General features: G+C 42.4%; 1 protein-coding gene across 1 annotated transcript in view; it reads left to right on the top strand.

Annotated features, from left to right (window-relative positions):
- AAMP (angio associated migratory cell protein) overlaps positions 1–19,624 on the top strand; it is a gene marked incomplete at its 3' end in the record, with an annotated part of 38,853 nt that overhangs the window by 8,891 nt on the left and 10,338 nt on the right. The window contains exons 3-8 of the mRNA XM_089666698.1: positions 1,000–1,152; positions 9,703–9,822; positions 10,495–10,634; positions 12,593–12,737; positions 16,180–16,263; positions 19,572–19,624. The exon at positions 19,572–19,624 is cut by the window's right edge and continues 63 nt beyond it. Of these exons, the coding sequence (XP_089522824.1) occupies positions 1,000–1,152; positions 9,703–9,822; positions 10,495–10,634; positions 12,593–12,737; positions 16,180–16,263; positions 19,572–19,624 (695 nt within the window). The remainder of the gene's footprint in view (positions 1–999; positions 1,153–9,702; positions 9,823–10,494; positions 10,635–12,592; positions 12,738–16,179; positions 16,264–19,571) is intronic.

The raw sequence follows: 19,624 nt of genomic DNA on the forward strand, positions 1-19,624 counted from the left end.
GAGGATGAAGGAATTGATGCCATTGAATGGCCCCCACGCTCGCCTGGCCTAAATCCAATAGAACACCTCTGGGATCTCATGTTTTGGTCCATCCGACGCCGCCAGGTTGCACCTCAGACTGTCCAGGAGCTCAGTGATGCCCTGGTCCAGATCTGGGAGGAAATCCCCCAGGACACCATCCGTGGTCTCATTAGGAGCCTCCCCCGACGTTGTCAGGCATACATACAAGCACATGGGGGCCATACAGACTACTGAGGACCATTCTGAGTTGCTGCAATGACATTTCAGCAAAATGGACTAGCCTGCTGCATCATCTTTTCACTTTGATTTTCGGGGTGTCTTTGAATTCAGTCCTCTGTAGGTCGATCATTTTCACTTCCGTCAAACGATGGGACATCCTTACGTTCCTACGTTCCTCACACATCACCCCGTCCATGTCCGTATAGAGATCCAACAGGAGATTTCTCCCCATTGAGATCTGATGGGTTTTCAAAGTGTTCCTATCATTTTTTTTTGAGCAGTGTATAACCAAAGGCAAAACTTTTTTTTATATTTTTGTATAGGATAGAGTGGAGAAGGATTAGAACACCTCTCAGTTTTTATTACAGTCTGTGTCCCTGTTAGGGAGATTCCCCCTATTTGTCCCGTTTACCATTATCATTGAAACTAAAAGAGAATTCCACATTTTGGGTTGCCCCCAGAAAAGTAATAGAGGGGAAATCTTTCAAAGGGGACACTAGTTCTAGTGACCTGGGGGTCCTGAAGGAATTCCCTTAATTTGCAGGGAACACTTCCTGTTTGGCTATGGGACAGGAAGTGAAGTGAATCTCCATAATGGGACACAGATGTTAAAAAAAAAAAAAATCTGGGTTATAACTCTTCCTTACTCTAGGCAACATTTTTTTTCCCACTTTGAATACAGTTCTACTTTAATATATTGTTTGCTGGCAGGAAGTGGTTCACATACCTGTAAAAGCTTACATTGATAATGTTTCTCAGATGACTTGGCTGATGAGATGGAAGATGTGGACTTTGCTGATGAACCCGAGGATGGAGAAATGGGCGATGAGGAGTGGGAGACAGAGGATGAAGGTGTAGAGGAAGGAACGGAGCCTCATGATGACAGCGAGCTGACTTACTCTAAACATACAGGTAATCTAGGAAGACTCTGCCAACTGCGTGTGATCTTCCTGTACCTGAGATCAGCAAACTATCGTGTTTGTGAAAGTCCACAGAACTTTCAGTTCAAATTCGCTTTGCATCCCAGGTGCATCGGAACAAAATGTGTTCAGTGTCTTCCAATTGGATTTATTTAGAAAGCAGCCTGAGTAGAAAAGCCTGCCCTAGCCAGCATGCTGTAGAGAAGTGGAAGCTCTTCTTTAACTGTAAGCAGTGGTCTCTCTGCAGAGGTCCAACATCCCTTTCCTCCGTGAGTCAGAGCTCTCCAAGTTGGGACTTCAGCCTGCTAATTACAGAGACATAGGTCTGTCACAGCAGGTGGCATGTCAAACTTCTGCAGAGAGACCCCTGCTGCCACACAGAGAGCAAGAGTCCTTGTGTGTGTAGTATGCTGGCAGGGGACAGGTTTTTCTCCCAAGGCAGTAACTTAAAAAAAAAACTGTTAGGACTCATTGACAATATGTGCAATTCAGAATAAATAAATATAAATGCTATCTCTTTGTCCTTTTGAGGATGTCCCTTGCATAGACGAAACATATAGGGTGGGGTTAGTGGCCTACAATTTCATTACACCCACCGGTGTACCGTGGTGTTTGTTTGAGCTGTTTTTACCTTAAGATGCTTGTGAGTATATTTGCTTAAAATAAATTAGAGTTGTTTAGCCATATTATGCTACGGTCCTTTGTATTCTTTTCTGAGTATACAGAGAATTGCAGCTCCCAGACAGCCAGAGGAAGACCTTGTAGGTGTCGAAGTCGCCAAATCCTTGAGCGATCCATAGTGGTTGTTTTCTGTGCTGTAGATCTTTTATCATTTGGGGATCATACAGTGAAGGAAATAAGTATTTGATCCCCTGCTGATTTTGAATGTTTGCCCCTCGCAAAGAAATGATCAGTCTAAAAATCGAATGTTCGGTGTATTGTAACACTGAGAGACAGAATAGCAACAAAAAATTCAGCAGAAATGCATGTCTAACAAATGACGCACTGATTTGCATGTTCATGAGGGAAATAAGTATTTGACCCCCTATCATTCAGCAGGATTTCTGGCTCCCAGGTGTCTCATACAGGTAACAAGCTGAGATTAGAAGCAGTCTCTTAAAGGGAAAAAGGAGTGACTCAAGAAGAAGCACATTAAGGTCCTGGAGTGGCCTAGCCAGTCTCCAGACCTTAACCACTTCCTGTCCAGGGCAATTTTCAGCTTTCAGCGCTATCACACTTTGAATGACAATTGCGCGGTCATGCAATACTGTACCCATATGAATTTTTTTCCATTTTTTTGAGACAGATAAAGCTTTATTTTGGTGGTATTTATTCACCGCTGGGATTTTTATTTTTTTTACTATGTAAATGAAAAAGTACAAAAATTTAAAAAAAAAAGTGTTTTTGTTTTTTTTTTATAAAATTTTGCAAATAAATGATATTTCATCCTAAATCTTGGCCAAAATGTATTCCGTTATTTTTTTAGTAAAAAAAAAAATCCAAATTAGTTTCTAACCAAAATTTATAATTTTTAAACATTTTTTTTTTTACATTTTTTTTTATTTTTTTTATATTATTTTTTTTAATTTTTTTTTTACATACTGTCACCCTAGCAGTACAGTGTCACCATGGTGACACTGTACTACTTGTGGGGGGTGATGAAGATTTTTTTTCTTTTTGAAATGATTGCTTTTACACCCATATAGGATGTAAAAGCAATCATTTCTCTTTCTCTCTGTCTGCATTCTTGCAGTCATTGAGAAATACTGAGTGAGCTGTGATTGGTCACAGCTTGTCACATGGTACAAGGCTGTTGTGAATAGCCTTGTACCATGTGACCTCTGTGATCATTCACAGATTTCACACGTAGTAAGCAATGATGTCGCAAGTGACATCTTGCTTACTACTTTGCATGTGATCACTGATTCGCCAATCAGTGATCACATGATCGGGACCTCGTACAGAGGTCCCGTCCGACGATCGGTGTTTCACTGTGTCCGGAGGACACAGTGGGCACCGGATCGCGGTGGTGCGCGCTCCCAGGGAGCGCGCACAGCTAGAAAAGGCGGGTGCCATTTAGGAACGGCAACCCACTCCTGGAGTGCCACCGCCCTGCCGTTTATAAACAGCAGGCGGACGGCAAGTGGTTAATCCGATTGAAAATCTGTGGAGGGAGCTGAAAGTTCGAGTTGCCAAACATCAGCCACCAAACCTTAATGACTTGAAGAGGATCTGCCAAGAGGAGTGGGCCAAAATCCCTCCTGAGATGTGTGCAAACCTGGGGGTCAACTCCAGGAAACGTCTGACCTGAAGGGATTGGCCACCAAGTACTAAGTCATGTTTTGTGAAGGGGATCAAATACTTATTTCCCTCATGAACATGCAAATCATAATTTGTTAGACATGCATTTCTTCCTGCTATTCTGTCTCTCAGTGTTACAATACACCGAACATTCCATTTTTAGACCGATCATTTCTTTGTGAGGGGCAAACATTCAAAATCAGCAGGGGATCAAATACTTATTTCCTTCACTGTATATATCTGCTAAGGGATCTTGCCCACTTGAGTCCAACGTGGTCTGGGACTTTTTCATGTGGAACTGTGTCACTTGACCTTCATTCATGATTTCACATTGGCTCTTTGATGGAACCCTGAACATTGCTTTTGGGAGTACACTTGTTTTACCACAATATTCTATTGATTTATAGTTTTATATTTAGTGGTTTTACACATTTTTTTGTATGTGTTTTTTTTTTTTTGTTTTTTTTTCTTCCTGTATCCGGAATGTAGTGTGCTGCATTACCCATAGCACTGAGCATATAATTATTTGTTGTATTATGTGCAGTTGCCTGAATAAACGCAGGTCACTGCTAGGGCATATAGAAAGCAGCTCAGGTGTGATGTGCAGCTGCTGTGAAACTACAAGTCCCATCATGCCTCTGGGAGTAATGTTCAGTCTTTCTATCATGCCTCTGCTTGTGGGAGTCATGCTTGTAACTGTCAGTCTTGCAATGCTTCATAGGACATGGAGTTCCACAACAGCTGGAGGGCCGTAGTTGCCCACCCTTGCCTTAGACTTTTCAAACCTTTTTTGTTTTGACACTCCTGGAATATATTTAGCTGATTAAAACTTCAAGTTGAAAGGGGATCTAATGTATACTCTACAAACATGAACCTTTCACCACACTCTTGGGGCAAACTACCTTCCCTATCAGCTGTTTGAAGCAGCAGATACCCAGTCAGTGGTCATGTGATCTCTTTCCCACTGTCAGGACATATGGGTCACTTGCTTTCATTAGTTGATTGATTCGCTCTATCATCTGTTTTTTTTTTTTTAATTTGGACATTTTATTTTAGTCAGTGGTAGTGTAAGAAAATGGGGTGGGAGGAATTGAATAAATAGTATGGCCATTCATACATAATATCCATTTTAAAGCCTCAATCCTTGTTCACACGGGGCGTACTATACCGTATGCCCATACATGGCCGAGTTTGCCTACATGGGGATGTACAGGGGTTCTGTGCACCCCTGTACAGGCAGTCCCATTGTTGTAAATTAAAATACAGTGACTGCACAGACACGGCCGCTGTTCCCAATATGGCATCTGCACTCATAAGGTATACATGGATAGCCTAGTTACTGGTAAAAAAAAAAACAAATTGCACAAAAAAAGGATAAAAACAGTCCTGAGTGACATATAGATCACATACAAAGATTTGCAGCAGCAGTACCCCCAATACTATGAAATAATAAAGCCCCTGTGATATAAAGGACAAATACCTAAAGAACAAACGACAATACATTCAAATTATCATAAATTGGATCAATTACTCACCAACCAGCTTTTCAAAATATTACCATTCGAAGTGATCAAACAATGGCTGCGCTCTTTCTCCCTCTGTGACAGACGTCCAAGTGTCCCCACGTGTCTGTTCCTTTCAGGCCTCCCCCAATGTGCTTCTTTCTCCCATTTTTGTTGTCCTAGCTACTTCCATTCCCCCTCATTCATAGTTACATAGTTAGTCTGGCTGAAAAAAGACAAAAGTCCATCCACTTCAACCATTAAAAAGAAAACAAGTTCTAATCCCACAGTTGATCCAGAGGAAGGCAAAAAAAACCAGCAAAGCATGATCTAATTTGCTCCTGCAGGGGAAAAAATTCCTTCCTGATCACCCGAGAGGCAATTGGATATTCCCTGGATCAACTTTACCTATAAATGTTATATTCTGTGTATCCAAGAAAGAATCCAGGACTTTCCTACAGCAATCCACTGAGCTGGCCACAACCAACTCTTGAGGGAGTCTATTCCACATTTTCACAGCTCTAACTGTGAAGAAACCTTTCTGTGTTTGGAGATTAAAGCTCTTTTACTCCAGATGTAAAGAGCGCCCCCTTGTCCTCTGTGATGACCTCAGGGTGAATAGCTCTACACCGAGTTCACTATATGAACCACTGATGTATTTATACATGGAGATCATATCCCCCCTTATGTATTATACATGGAGATCATATCCCCCTTTATGTATTATACATGGAGATCATATCCCCCCTTATGTATTATACATGGAGATCATATCCCCCCCTTATGTATTATACATGGAGATCATATCCCCCCTTATGTATTATACATGGAGATCATATCCCCCCTTATGTATTATACATGGAGATCATATCCCCCCTTATGTATTATACATGGAGATCATATCCCCCCTTATGTATTATACATGGTGATCATATCCCCCCTTATGTATTATACATGGAGATCATATCCCCCCTTATGTATTATACATGGAGATCATATCCCCCCTTATGTATTATACATGGAGATCATATCCCCCCTTATGTATTATACATGGAGATCATATCCCCCCTTATGTATTATACATGGAGATCATATCCCCCCTTATGTATTATACATGGAGATCATATCCCCCTTATGTATTATACATGGAGATCATATCCCCCTTATGTATTATACACTGTGATCATATCCCCCCTTATGTATTATACATGGAGATCATATCCCCCCTTATGTATTATACATGGAGATCATATCCCCCCTTATGTATTATACATGGTGATCATATCCCCCCTTATGTATTATACATGGAGATCATATCCCCCCTTATGTATTATACATGGAGATCATATCCCCCTTATGTATTATACATGGAGATCATATCCCCCCTTATGTATTATACATGGAGATCATATCCCCCTTATGTATTATACATGGAGATCATATCCCCCTTATGTATTATACATGGAGATCATACCCCCCCTTATGTATTATACATGGAGATCATATCCCCGCTTATGTATTATATATGGAGTTCATATCCCCTTTATGTATTATACATGGTGATCATATCCCCCCTTATGTATTATACATGGAGATCATATCCCCCCCTTATGTATTATACATGGAGATCATATCCCCCCTTATGTATTATACATGGGGATCATATCCCCCCCTTATGTATTATACATGGAGATCATATTCCCCCCCCCCTTATGTATTATACATGGAAATCATATCCCCCCCCCCCCCCTTATGTATTATACATGGAGATCATATCCCCCCTCCCTTATGTATTATACATGGAGATCATATCCCCCCCCCCCTTATGTATTATACATGGAGATCATATCCCCCCCCCTTATGCATTATACACTGTGATCATATCCCCCCTTATGTATTATACATGGAGATCATACCCCCCCTTATGTATTATACATGGAGATCATATCCCCCCTTATGTATTATACATGGAGATCATATCCCCCTTATGTATTATACATGGAGATCATATCCCCCCTTATGTATTATACACTGTGATCATATCCCCCCTTATGTATTATACATGGAGATCATACCCCCCCTTATGTATTATACATGGAGATCATATCCCCGCTTATGTATTATACATGGAGATCATATCCCCTTTATGTATTATACATGGTGATCATGTCCCCCCTTATGTATTATACATGGAGATCATATCCCCCCCCTTATGCATTATACATGGAGATCATATCCCCTTTATGTATTATACATGGTGATCATGTCCCCCCTTATGTATTATACATGGAGATCATATCCCCCCCCTTATGCATTATACATGGAGATCATATCCCCCCTTATGCATTATACATGGAGATCATATCCCCCCCCTTATGCATTATACATGGAGATCATATCCCCCCTTATGCATTATACATGGAGATCATATCCCCCCCCTTATGCATTATACATGGAGATCATACCCCCCCCCCTTATGTATTATACGTGGAGATCATATCCCCCCCCCCTTATGTATTATACATGGAGATCATATCCCCCCCCTTATGCATTATACATGGAGATCATATCCCCCCTTATGCATTATACATGGAGATCATATCCCCCCTTATGCATTATACATGGAGATCATATCCCCCCTTATGCATTATACATGGAGATCATATCCCCCCTTATGTATTATACATGGAGATCATATTCCCCCCCCCCTTATGTATTATACATGGAGATCATATCTCTCTCCCCCCCCCCCCCCCCCTTATGTATTATACATGGAGATCATATCTCCCCCCCCCCCTTATGTATTATACATGGAGATCAGATCTCCCCCCCCCCCCCTTATGTATTATACATGGAGATCAGATCCCCCCCTTATGTATTATACATGGAGATCATATCCCCCCTTATGTATTATACATGGAGATCATATCCCCCCTTATGTATTATACATGGAGATCATATCCCCCCTTATGTATTATACATGGAGATCATATCCCCCCTTATGTATTATACATGGAGATCATATCCCCGCTTATGTATTATACATGGAGATCATATCCCCCTTATGTATTATACATGGAGATCATATCCCCCCTTATGTATTATACACTGTGATCATATCCCCCCTTATGTATTATACATGGAGATCATACCCCCCCTTATGTATTATACATGGAGATCATACCCCCCCTTATGTATTATACATGGAGATCATATCCCCCTTATGTATTATACATGGAGATCATATCCCCCCTTATGTATTCTACATGGAGATCATATCCCCCTTATGTATTATACATGGTGATCATATCCTCCCCTTATGTATTATACATGGTGATCATATCCCCCCTTATGTATTCTACATGGAGATCATATCCCCCTTATGTATTATACATGGAGATCATATCCCCCCTTAATCTCCTCTTCTCAAGAGAATAAATTCAGTTCCTCTAATCTTTCCTCATAGCTGATCTCCTCCATACCTCGTATCAGTTTAGTTGCCCTTTTCTGTACTTTCTCCAGTTCCTCAATGTTCCTTTTGTGAATTGGTGCCCAAAACTGAATTGCATATTCCAGATGAGGTATTACTAATGATTTGTACCGGGGGGGGGAATTATGTCTCTCTCTGGAGATTATTGGGAAATGTCATTAATTACAGCAGTTCATAGCTTGCAGACCAAAGTAACCCTCTGCTGTATCGTGTGCACCTTTCCTTTACCACTCCTGTCTACTGCTCCACTCCACTGGTGCAACTTTCCAAGGGTCATAGAAAAAAATGTAGACTTACTCGAATTTAATGTTTGCAGATGGCATGCCCCTTACTTTCACCAGGTTAAAATCAAAGCAGACCCTTCATCAGATGTGGGTGTGTATGTATGTATGTTTATATATATATATATAATATTTCTCCCTGACATTTAAAAAAAAAAAAATTCATGCATTCAAGGTACTTTGTCAGTGTAACAGTTCCAGGTACTCCTTGTTGTAGGTCATAGTACCCCCTTGAGTCCTGACAATGCCTCAATTTTCCTCAGTGCCCTCTTCACATATGAGGCAGGCAGCATGGCACAACACAAGTTCATGCATGACCTCTGTCTGTAGTCTAGGAACTGACAGTTCCTGTGGAGGCACTACATATCCCGCAATCTCTGGCTCTCAGTCTAGAGCTCTGCGGGTTAGATCTACACAGTAATTAGAGCTGATATAGACACAAACAGACAGGTCAATTAACAAAGCGCTCATCATGCAGTTTTTCATCACATTACCACTGCCACATTTGCGATGCAACACAATGGAAATGTTGAGGCATGCGCTAGATGCTAGAAGTTGTTGTCTGTCCCTTTAGCGAATAGGGACAAGCTAGGTGAATGAGTACATGGACATAGGGGAGTCGATCCAACGTAGCCACCCTTGCCTCCAGGGACTAGAGTTGTCTCCCTACGCTGTGTGCATCAATAGAAACACACAGCCCAGTAGCTTTGGATGGCAAGGTGCTTCTCCTCCCTCTTTCCTTCTTTAAGCTATCAGGCAGACTGCACTGACCATTGTTAACTTTCTTGTGCGGACTGAAATTTCAGAGCAGCAGCACTAAGAAAGTGGAAAATGAGTCTGCGTTTGGTGTTCAGATACCAAGAAAATCGACTTCACTGCTCATCCATTGGGAGTCTGGCGGCCCTTTAGGGGTTATGGAAAATGCATCTTCTTGTGCTGCTCTAACAAAGTGTTTTATGTCTTCTCAGGTTCTGTTTTCTGTGTCAGCCTGGATCCAAAGGACAGCAGCCTTGCAGTGACTGGTGGAGAAGATGACAAAGCCTATGTCTGGAGAATAAGCGACGGAGAGACCCTTTTCGAATGCACTGGTAAATATATAAAAGGTGGAGTGCAGCAAAACGGAAGTTTTACCTTTTTGTTAAGTGCTTCAGGACATTGTTTGAAAGGCATGGTAGGCTTTCTAATAGTAAAGCGAAGTACTGCCTTTTTGGTTTCAGTAGAATATTTATCTCGTCGGCACAGGAGCATGACAGCATTCAGTGGTTCTTCTCCCCCCACAGATGATGTCACTTTTGTGGAGCTGGGCCAGCACAGCCATGTCTTTCATCCCATCTGCCATCTCAGCAGTTGTACTTGTTCTTAATGGAACATGAGCGTGGTAATTACAGCAGTCATAGTCCATCAACACTTCCTCTAGCTCTCCAACTGAAAGCTTGTACCTTGGTGTGGATAAGAAGCTGGAGGAAGAGTCTGCAGGAGCCTGACATTGCACCTGCCTTCCACTGATGGCGGTTGAAATGCAGGCTCACTTGCAAAAATTAAAAAAATGCTTTTTTTTTCTTTTTTCCTGCAGATATGTGCATTTATTTTTATTTATTTTTAAAAGTGTAGTTAGCCTTTAAAAACCCAAACCCTGTACGTTTCCTTTGTTTTATTTCTGGAAAACATGTACACCAGTTTCACAATCTAATCTTACAACCCAGCCAAATCCAGACTACCCTCTCTGAGCAATCCACTTTCTTATTACCTTTCTCCTCTAGGTCACAAGGACTCCGTCACATGTGCAACTTTCAGCCATGATTCCGCCATGGTTGCAACTGGAGACATGAGTGGGCTCATCAAGGTGTGGAAGGTGGAGGGCGGCCAGGAAATCTGGTCATTTGAAGTCGGAGACTTAGAGGTGAGGCTATTGAGACGTACTCTTTTTGGCAGTCTACCTACTCTGATTTGCTTAGAAAAAAAAATAAGTGCAGAAAAATGTGACTGCGTTTACCCTTACAGGGGTGTGGAAAGTTTTGAAAAAACTTCTTGTCCAAAGACTAAATTGGTGCCCCAATCTACTTGTCCCTCATGACAATCTACTTGTTCAGTTAAAAAAAAAAAAAATTTAATCAAAACCGTATTTATATCAGAGGTGATTTTAGGAATGTCTGGGACTCTTAAAAACAAAAGGGGCTCTATGGCGACACACACACACACACACACCCCCCCCCCCCCTCATATTGTAAAGCGCTACACTGAGACCTCATTCACACGTTGGGTGCACATGCAGTTGTTTCTTGCAGGGGGTGCAAACAGCCTGTTTAAATCTATGACAGGCGGCCCGCATGGGATTTCCAAGCGCATTCCAGAGTACACATCTGTGCAGGTCCAGTGCATGTTCTCTGATCCGTGCACTAGATCCGCACGGATATACACTTCGGGATGCAGATCTGTGCAGGTTCGTGAAGCCAGCCACCTGTCATTGAACAGGCTACCTGCATGGAGCACCTGTACATTCCAAGACGGCTCTTGGCATGGGTGTACGGATTGGTACGCTCGTCTGAATGAGACCAAACGCTTGGTGCTGTATAAATGCTGTTGAATAATATTATGATCATCATCATCCATTTCCCATCCGCCCTATAGCAGAAATACTGCTACAGGGCGATACAGGTGAGCACAATCACATATATATCTTTATAATTCAAGACGACAGTTATGATGATCTTGCTCGAGAGCCTACAATGTAAAAGGGAGGGGGCAGCGATATAGGAAGTAATAACTGTGTGTGTGTGTGCGTGCGTGCGTGCGTGTATTTTTTTATTTATTTTTTTTTTCCAAAGACTATAATTTTCACTATAACCATCAACAATTTCTCCTGTGTTTGACTGATACCACATTGTGGTCCTGTGGGTATACTGGAGTGTGATGTGGTGATACAAAATACAAGGAATGTCTCCATAAAGCGAACCATAGTCTCCCGATATAAGGGGGTTGATATGAGCGAAGGCACTTATCAAGTGTCTACTTTGCCCACCTTTTCCGTCCTCTCCATACATAGAAGCCGTACTGTGGGTTCCCACTATCAGAAAGTGCTCCATGAATGGAAGACGGGCAGACGAATGAATGGTCCACCTTCATTCATGGAGTGTGTTTTTCATTGTGGGAACCAATAGCACCACTTCTATAATTAGAGCAAAGGGGTGGAAAGGGCAGGCTTAGTCAGCATTTGAGGAGTGCCTGTCACAAGTGCAGCCGTTCATTTTAACCCCTTCAGCTCTGGAAGATCACCATGGTAGGGGGTATGCGGGGGCACAGGACATCCGATTTTAATCAAACACAGCAGACACCAGCACAGCGGACATTCTTCAGTCATGGCAAGTATTGTCGCTAGTGCTTTAAGTGTACCAGTAACATCCCACTAATTTCAGGGGAAACATTTCCCCCTTCTTTATGGCATTTATTGGAATTAAGAATGTAAATATACTTCAAAACCTAACATTTTGGCTGGTTACATTGTGGTCAGGACACAGTGGCCCTAATCCAGCCGCATATCACACTTTTCTAGTGTCATCCATCCTTAATTCCATTCTAATACATTTTTCAAGCTTTGAAGAAGGGCTGGGGAATGTCTTTTCCCCTGAAATGTTTTCTGTACTTGATGATCTTAACCAATATATTTTCAGTGAAATGCGTTTTTACAGGCGCTTCTCACCACACACCCAGTGTTATGGTATATATCAGACCTCCATGTTATAAGACGTCATGTTACAAAGGATCTTCAGCGCTCTCTGCCTGTGTTCACCATCCTCTACATCTCACCCATCATGGCATCTTTCTTGGTCTGACATCTGTTCTTTGTTTCTTCAATTCCAGTGGTTGCAGTGGCACCCCTGCGCCCATGTACTGCTAGCGGGCACTGCAGATGGCAACACCTGGATGTGGAAGGTACCAAGTGGCGAGTGTAAAACTTTCCAAGGACCCAGCTGTCCTGCCACCTGCGGGCAATTCCTTCCTGGCGGTAAACTTATTTTACTTTTATAACCTGTGACACTAATCTCTGGTTTAAAAAAAAAAATTCTATTCACATATGTTCACTTAACTCAAAAAGTACTCCTTCCTCTTCCGAATCTCCAAACTTCCTGTTAGAAAGTGGCTACATTCATACTTCATGGTCCCACAATGTAGCAACGTAGCCACCCTCTCTTGCTCACTCCTGAAGCAGACTAAGGTCTTTGTAGTGTGCACAGAGCAGTGACCACAACTACCGTGCACTGCTCCCTCCAGACAAAGGGAAACGATGAGGGAAAAGGTGAGGTTTGGGAGCCTATGAAGGATATTATAAGGAGGCAGAAAAGCACAGTATGATACCTTTTTCTGATTTAAACTTTTTATTGGGTTACAGGGATAACATACATACAGTGAAATACTGCAAGTGGTACCATGTGCAACGAGTAGGTAAATATGAGGCTCAAGGCCTTTAAGAATCTGTATGGTTACAACAACTTTATGAACTGAATAAAATAATCAAAAAGAGAGGAAGGGAAGAAATAAAGGAGGCAAAAGGAGTGGAGAAAATTAGAAAAGGGGGGAGAGAAAGGGGGATGGATAGGGCTTGTGACTTCCAGGATGGGGGGGGGGGGGAGCGGGACCGGACCAGTGCTTTGAAGCATCTACCAGGGATGAAATGTAATAACCTCCCTAGCGGTCTGATTATTTCAGATTTTTGGTGCTGAAAGCGGTACCATTATTTTGCATGGAAATATGTAGTTTTTTTTATTGTAGGCTGTAATTTTTAGGAATAACTCACTGAAATCTGTCCGAACAAGAGTCTAGTAAACATCCCGGGGATGATAAAACTTGAAACACTAAATCATAAATTATAATTTAATAAATAATCATAAAAAATAATAATATAATAATAATACATTTAATTCAATAATATAATCAAACCAAAAACACTGAAATTTGAAATAGAGCGCCAAGTTCGCACATCGCTGAGCAAAGTCGCAAAATCGTTTTCAGTGTCTGATGACGAATTTCCCCCACGAATCATTATCACTCAATTCTGCAAGTGGTTCTGATTTACTATCGCTGTTCTCTAGCTGATCTAAACCTGCTTTTGACCTAAAGGGACACTTTTTGGACGCCATGGACTTTTCTCAGTTTCCAGGCAAAAGAACAGACAAAATTCAGGCAGGGCGCCGGACAAAGCACTCGGGACAAAATGTATGTGAAATGGGTTGAAACAGCAATGTTTTGCTATGTAAAATTTGTTTTGAAAAAAATGAAATTTTTTTAAATTTTCAAATTTCCCGCCGCCGGCGCCCATACGTCACAGGGACCGGAACACAGAAGCCGGATGCCGGCATCGGCCGGAGGAGATGGCCAGGGACGCTGCAGGGGACACATCGCGGGAGCGAAGGACAAGGTAAGCGCTGCAGGGAATCCCTATGCAGCGCCGCATGGTAAGTCCGAGTGTAGCTCGGGGTTACCGCTTTTGGCACTGACATTTTACCCCGAGCTACACTCAGGAATACCGCCAGGGAGGTTAAGGGAGGAATAGAGACTCATCAAATCCTTGAGGGAGGAAGTGGTCAACCCAGGGGGACCAGATCAATAAGAATTTAGAGATTGTGTCAGTGACGGTGTCCTCTATTTTAGCATGTATCAAAGACTGGGACACCTTGTTCCGGACTGCCTGTATGTTACCTTTTTATGAAAAATAATTACAGGACCATTAAGTGGTAGATGTTTATGAATTATGTTTGGAGAATAAGGACATTGATTAGTGTCATTTCAGAATTTTAGAGTTGTACACCCATAATGTGTTGTTTTTTTTGTTCTGGGTAATTAAAGCTGAACTCCAGCCTTCCCTTCAGTTTTGTACTGTTGTGCATACTCCTCTTCTGGACTAAAACTGCTTATTTTGATTTCTGTACAAACTGTGAGCTTGTCTGTAGAAGCTGCAACAAGTCAGTGCCCGCCTCATTTCCTGGCTGAAGGATGTCCAGCATCATCTTAGCCTTTCCTCCCCAGCCTGACTGTCCCTAGCCTGCACCCGTTCATTCATTAGATTTCAGTTTTTTTTCAATCCTAGAGACTCAGGATAACATGTGAGCATTATCACCTGTTTCCAGGAAGCTATGTACACCCTACTGTCCCTTCCTTCAGCCATTATCTGCTTGCACTGGACAGAGAAACACAGTTACCCAGTGATGACATCACTGGGTCTGAAAAAAGGTATGCACTGAAAATGGTAAGGTTTTCTTGAAAAGTTTCACTAGCATGTTGATGTGGAAGAGGAGGGAGGAACCAGGTAATACTGTATATCGGATGATTAAACTTTCAGCTTGACCTGTACTATGACTCCCTCTGATTTTTTTTTTTTTTTTTTATTATAATATCAATTTTCTTTGTACAAAAAGACTATATATATATATATATATATATATATATATATATATATATATATATATATATATATAAACAAAAACCTAAATACCGACATTATTACTTAATCACATCTATTATTATTATACAGTATTTATTTAGCACCAATGGGTATGCTGAGCGCTGTACAGTAGCAAGTGGGACAGAACATGAGAGAAGACAGTAACAATACAATACACGAGGGGTTTGAGGGCCCTGCTCTTACATCCCACCCTATTCCCCTTGAAAGCCCCTTTTCCATAACAGTCTTCAACTTCTCTTTCCCCTCCTGTAAGCCATCCCATTTCTATCAATTTATTTAAACCATTTTAATTCCCCGACTCTACTGTTAAATCACCTCTTATATTTAAATAATTTTTCAATGTTTTAAATTCGTACCACTTTCTCCGTGTTTCCCTAAATGCTTCCACCTTATCCTCTTCAATATAACACAACTCCTCCATCTTATTAATATACTCATTTCTATTTATCCAATCCTTCATTGATGGAGGATCTTGGACCTACCAAAATTTAGGGATTAAGCTTTTTGCTGCACCAAGCAAATGGTATAATAAATGGGTTTTATATTGTTTTATTGACATCTCTGTTTTATAAAAGAGGCGCACCTATGGATCTTTCTGGATTTGAATTCCCACAATCTCCTGTATATTTTTGAATTATTTCTTGCCAAAATACCTGTATTTTTGGACAATCCCACCAAATGTGTGCCATTGTACCTATTACCCCTCATCCCCTCCAACATAATGGTGATAGTGTGGATAGATTTTTTTTTTTTTTTCCTGGGAAAAATATTTTTGTTTAGGAGTAGGAAAAAAAAAGGATGTAGCAATACTTTTTTTTTTTTCTACTCCTAAATAAAAAATATTTTTCCCAGGGAAAAAAAAAATCTATTCACATTGATCTTGCTAAAAGGTCCGTTACCACTTGTACCCTAGATGTCAGTGTCATCATGTCACATTTGTTTTTCTCTGTTCCACAGTAACTCTGCCTTTTGTATTTTTACATCACAGGTAAGAAAGCCGTGGTGGGTTATGAAGATGGAAGTGTGCGGATATGGGATTTAAAACAAGGAAATGCGATACATGTCATGAAAGGTAAATATGTTGGTAGTTAAAATTAGAACTATAGGGAGCAATTAGAAATTGATGTTCAGCATCAAAAGTTATCCTGTGTGTATTTTTCATTTTATTTCCCTTGTAAATCCTACTAAATACTTGTTGATCCTGTTAGAGTTTTTTTGCGGTTAGCAGGTGATGGTCCTCGGCTGCTTCTTGTTGTCATTCTTAAAGTATAACTAAAGGAAAAGCCTTCTTTTTTTTTTTTTTTTTTTTTTTTTGTATAGAGTGGAGAGGGGTTAGAATGTGCATCAGTTTTTATTGCTTTCTGTGCCCCCATTAGGGAGATTCACCCTCTATTTGTCTTGCTTACCATTGAAAGTGAAAGTAGTCCCCAGGAAAAATCTTCCAATGGGGACACTAGTTCTGGTGACCTGTGGGAATTCTTTTAATTTGCAGGGATTTCATCTCGCTTCCTGTTTTGGCTATGGGACAGGACGTGAAGGGGAATCTCCACAATGGGACACAGATGGTGAAAAACAAAAATCTGACTGGGGTTATAACCTTCCCATACTCTATCCAAAAGGAAAAAGAAAACTTTTTGTCTTTAGGTAGGACACTCAGGAGGAGGTGGTTTTTTTTTTTTTTTTTACTTTTGTAAACACCTTTTTGAGATACTTGACAGTTCCAATCCTGGTGAGGATGATGTAGCCACCCTCCACCCCCAGCCTTTTGGGATACACATCCCAAAAGGCTGCAGGGCCATAGCTGCCAATCTCTTGCAAGATCTCTCAACACTTTGGCTACATGTAATGTGACAATGGCACAAGATATGCACAGATGGAGATCTTGAGCCATGTTTTTTATGTTACATTTTCCCATAATGTCAGAAGATTTTGTAAGCGTTTGGTACTCATGGCCCTGCAGCCTACTAGGATGCGAGCCATGAATGCCAGTTGCTTGGGTGCATAGATCTCCTGACACTATGGAGATAGTATTGTGAAAAACATGGCACCAGATCTCCATTTGCGGATGCATGAGATCTGGCGACTCATCAGGAGACTGGCAGCAAAGCCCAGGAAGAGACATCCAGCTCCCTGTGACAATGTAAATTAAAATGGGCATGTGGGACGAATATGCAGCTGTAGAGTGGTGGGGGAGAAAATGACAATGCAGGATTTGCTTAGCTTGTAAACATGTTTTACCTGGATAAACAAACCTCAAAGGTAAGTGGCATAAGGAATGTATTATTTCATGGGCCAACATAAAGTTCCTCTTTTAACTTTCCTTCAGAAGTAAAAAGAAAAAAAAAAAAGTTGGTGTTCTGATATATCTACTTGTACTTTTAAGTACGCCTGTGCTTTTCCCATCCAGGGCAGAGCAACAGGCTCACTTTAGAGCCGGATCTGGCATCTGCTTATTCTCTCCCCTTGCTCTATTTAGAGACGGCCCCAGCATTTCCTTATTCTCTCCCAGTGATTACATAGTAGTCTGGCTGAGAAAAGACAAAAGTCCATCCAGTTCAACCATTAAATAAAAAAAAAAGTTCTAATCCTACACCCACAGTTGATCCAGAGGAAGGCAAAAAAAAAACCAAGCCAAGCATGATCAAATTTGCTCTGCAGGGGAAATACCGTATTTTTCGCTCCATAAGACACACTTTTTTCCCCCAAAAACGGGGGAAAATGTCAGTGCGTCCTATGGAGCGAATATGGAGCAGCCGGTCCGGTATTTCCACCGCCGCCGTGTCAGAATACCGGGCTGGCCGCTCGGCTCTGCAGCGGGACCTTACCTGTTCCTCTATCCAAGTGGCGCACTGTCTTTCCGGCTTCTGTAGTGTGGGCGCTCGGCTTGACAGCCGGGTGCCAAGTGCGGATGCGCAAGAAGCGGTGCGCTTTGTGAATGGTAAGGTGGCACCTGGGACACATAACGGGTCCCAGAAGCCGACGGACCAATCACAAAGCGCAGCGCTTCTCGCTCATGCGCACTGGGCACCTGGCTGTCAAGCCGAGCGCCGACATTACAGAAGCCGGGAAGACAGCGTGCCACTGGATAGAGGAACAGGTAAGGTCCCGCTGCAGAGCGGACACTAACCAAAGAACAACTCCACGGAAGTAAGAGCGGGTACCTGTCAAATTCAGGTACCCCCTTCCCCCCCCTCCCCAAAGGTCAGCAGTCATCTCCTGTACTGTCCACAGTCTCTGGTCATCTCCTGTACTATGTCCGCAGTCTCTGGTCATCTCCTGTACTATGTCCGCAGTCTCTGGTCATCTCCTGTACTGTCCGCAGTCTCTGGTCATCTCCTGTACTGTCCGCAGCCTCTGGTCATCTCCTGTACTGTGTCCGCAGCCTCTGGTCATCTCCTGTACTGTGTCCGCAGCCTCTGGTCATCTCCTGTACTGTGTCCGCAGCCTCTGGTCATCTCCTGTACTGTGTTTGCAGTCTCTGGTCATCTCCTGTACTGTGTCCGCAGCCTCTGGTCATCTCCTGTACTGTGTCCGCAGTCTCTGGTCATCTCCTGTACTGTGTCCGCAGTCTCTGGTCATCTCCTGTACTGTGTCCGCAGTCTCTGGTCATCTCCTGTACTGTGTCCGCAGTCTCTGGTCATCTCCTGTACTGTGTCCGCAGTCTCTGGTCATCTCCTGTACTGTGTCCGCAGTCTCTGGTCATCTCCTGTACTGTGTCCGCAGTCTCTGGTCATCTCCTGTACTGTGTCCGCAGTCTCTGGTCATCTCCTGTACTGTGTCCGCAGTCTCTGGTCATCTCCTGTACTGTGTCCGCAGTCTCTGGTCATCTCCTGTACTGTGTCCGCAGTCTCTGGTCATCTCCTGTACTGTGTCCGCAGTCTCTGGTCATCTCCTGTACTGTGTCCGCAGTCTCTGGTCATCTCCTGTACTGTGTCCGCAGTCTCTGGTCATCTCCTGTACTGTGTCCGCAGTCTCTGGTCATCTCCTGTACTGTGTCCGCAGTCTCTGGTCATCTCCTGTACTGTGTCCGCAGTCTCTGGTCATCTCCTGTACTGTGTCCGCAGTCTCTGGTCATCTCCTGTACTGTGTCTGCAGTCCATTGGTTCAGAATTTTTTTTTCCTGTTTTCTGCCTCTAAAACCTAGGTGAGTCTTATGGTCAGGTGCGTCTTATGGAGCGAGAAATACGGTAATTCCTTCCTGATCCCCCGAGAGGTAAATTGATATTCCCTGGATCAACTTTACCTTGCTCTGTTCACACAGGGAACTAAAGTTTACATACGCAGCACTTCCAAGTATGGGGGAGCAGATGACTTGCCTTGTTCAGCAATGCCTTTTAGCTCAGAGGTTTCCTGAGTGTTGTATTCTTGTCCCTGCTATAGGCGCAGATGGTCATACTCGTCCTCTGACATGCGTGTCTTCTAATGTCGATGGA

Source organism: Staurois parvus, unplaced genomic scaffold (genome assembly GCF_062004578.1).
Source record: "Staurois parvus isolate SC_StPar_1 unplaced genomic scaffold, SC_StPar_1.0 ptg002786l, whole genome shotgun sequence".
NCBI classification, from domain to species: Eukaryota; Metazoa; Chordata; class Amphibia; order Anura; family Ranidae; genus Staurois; species Staurois parvus.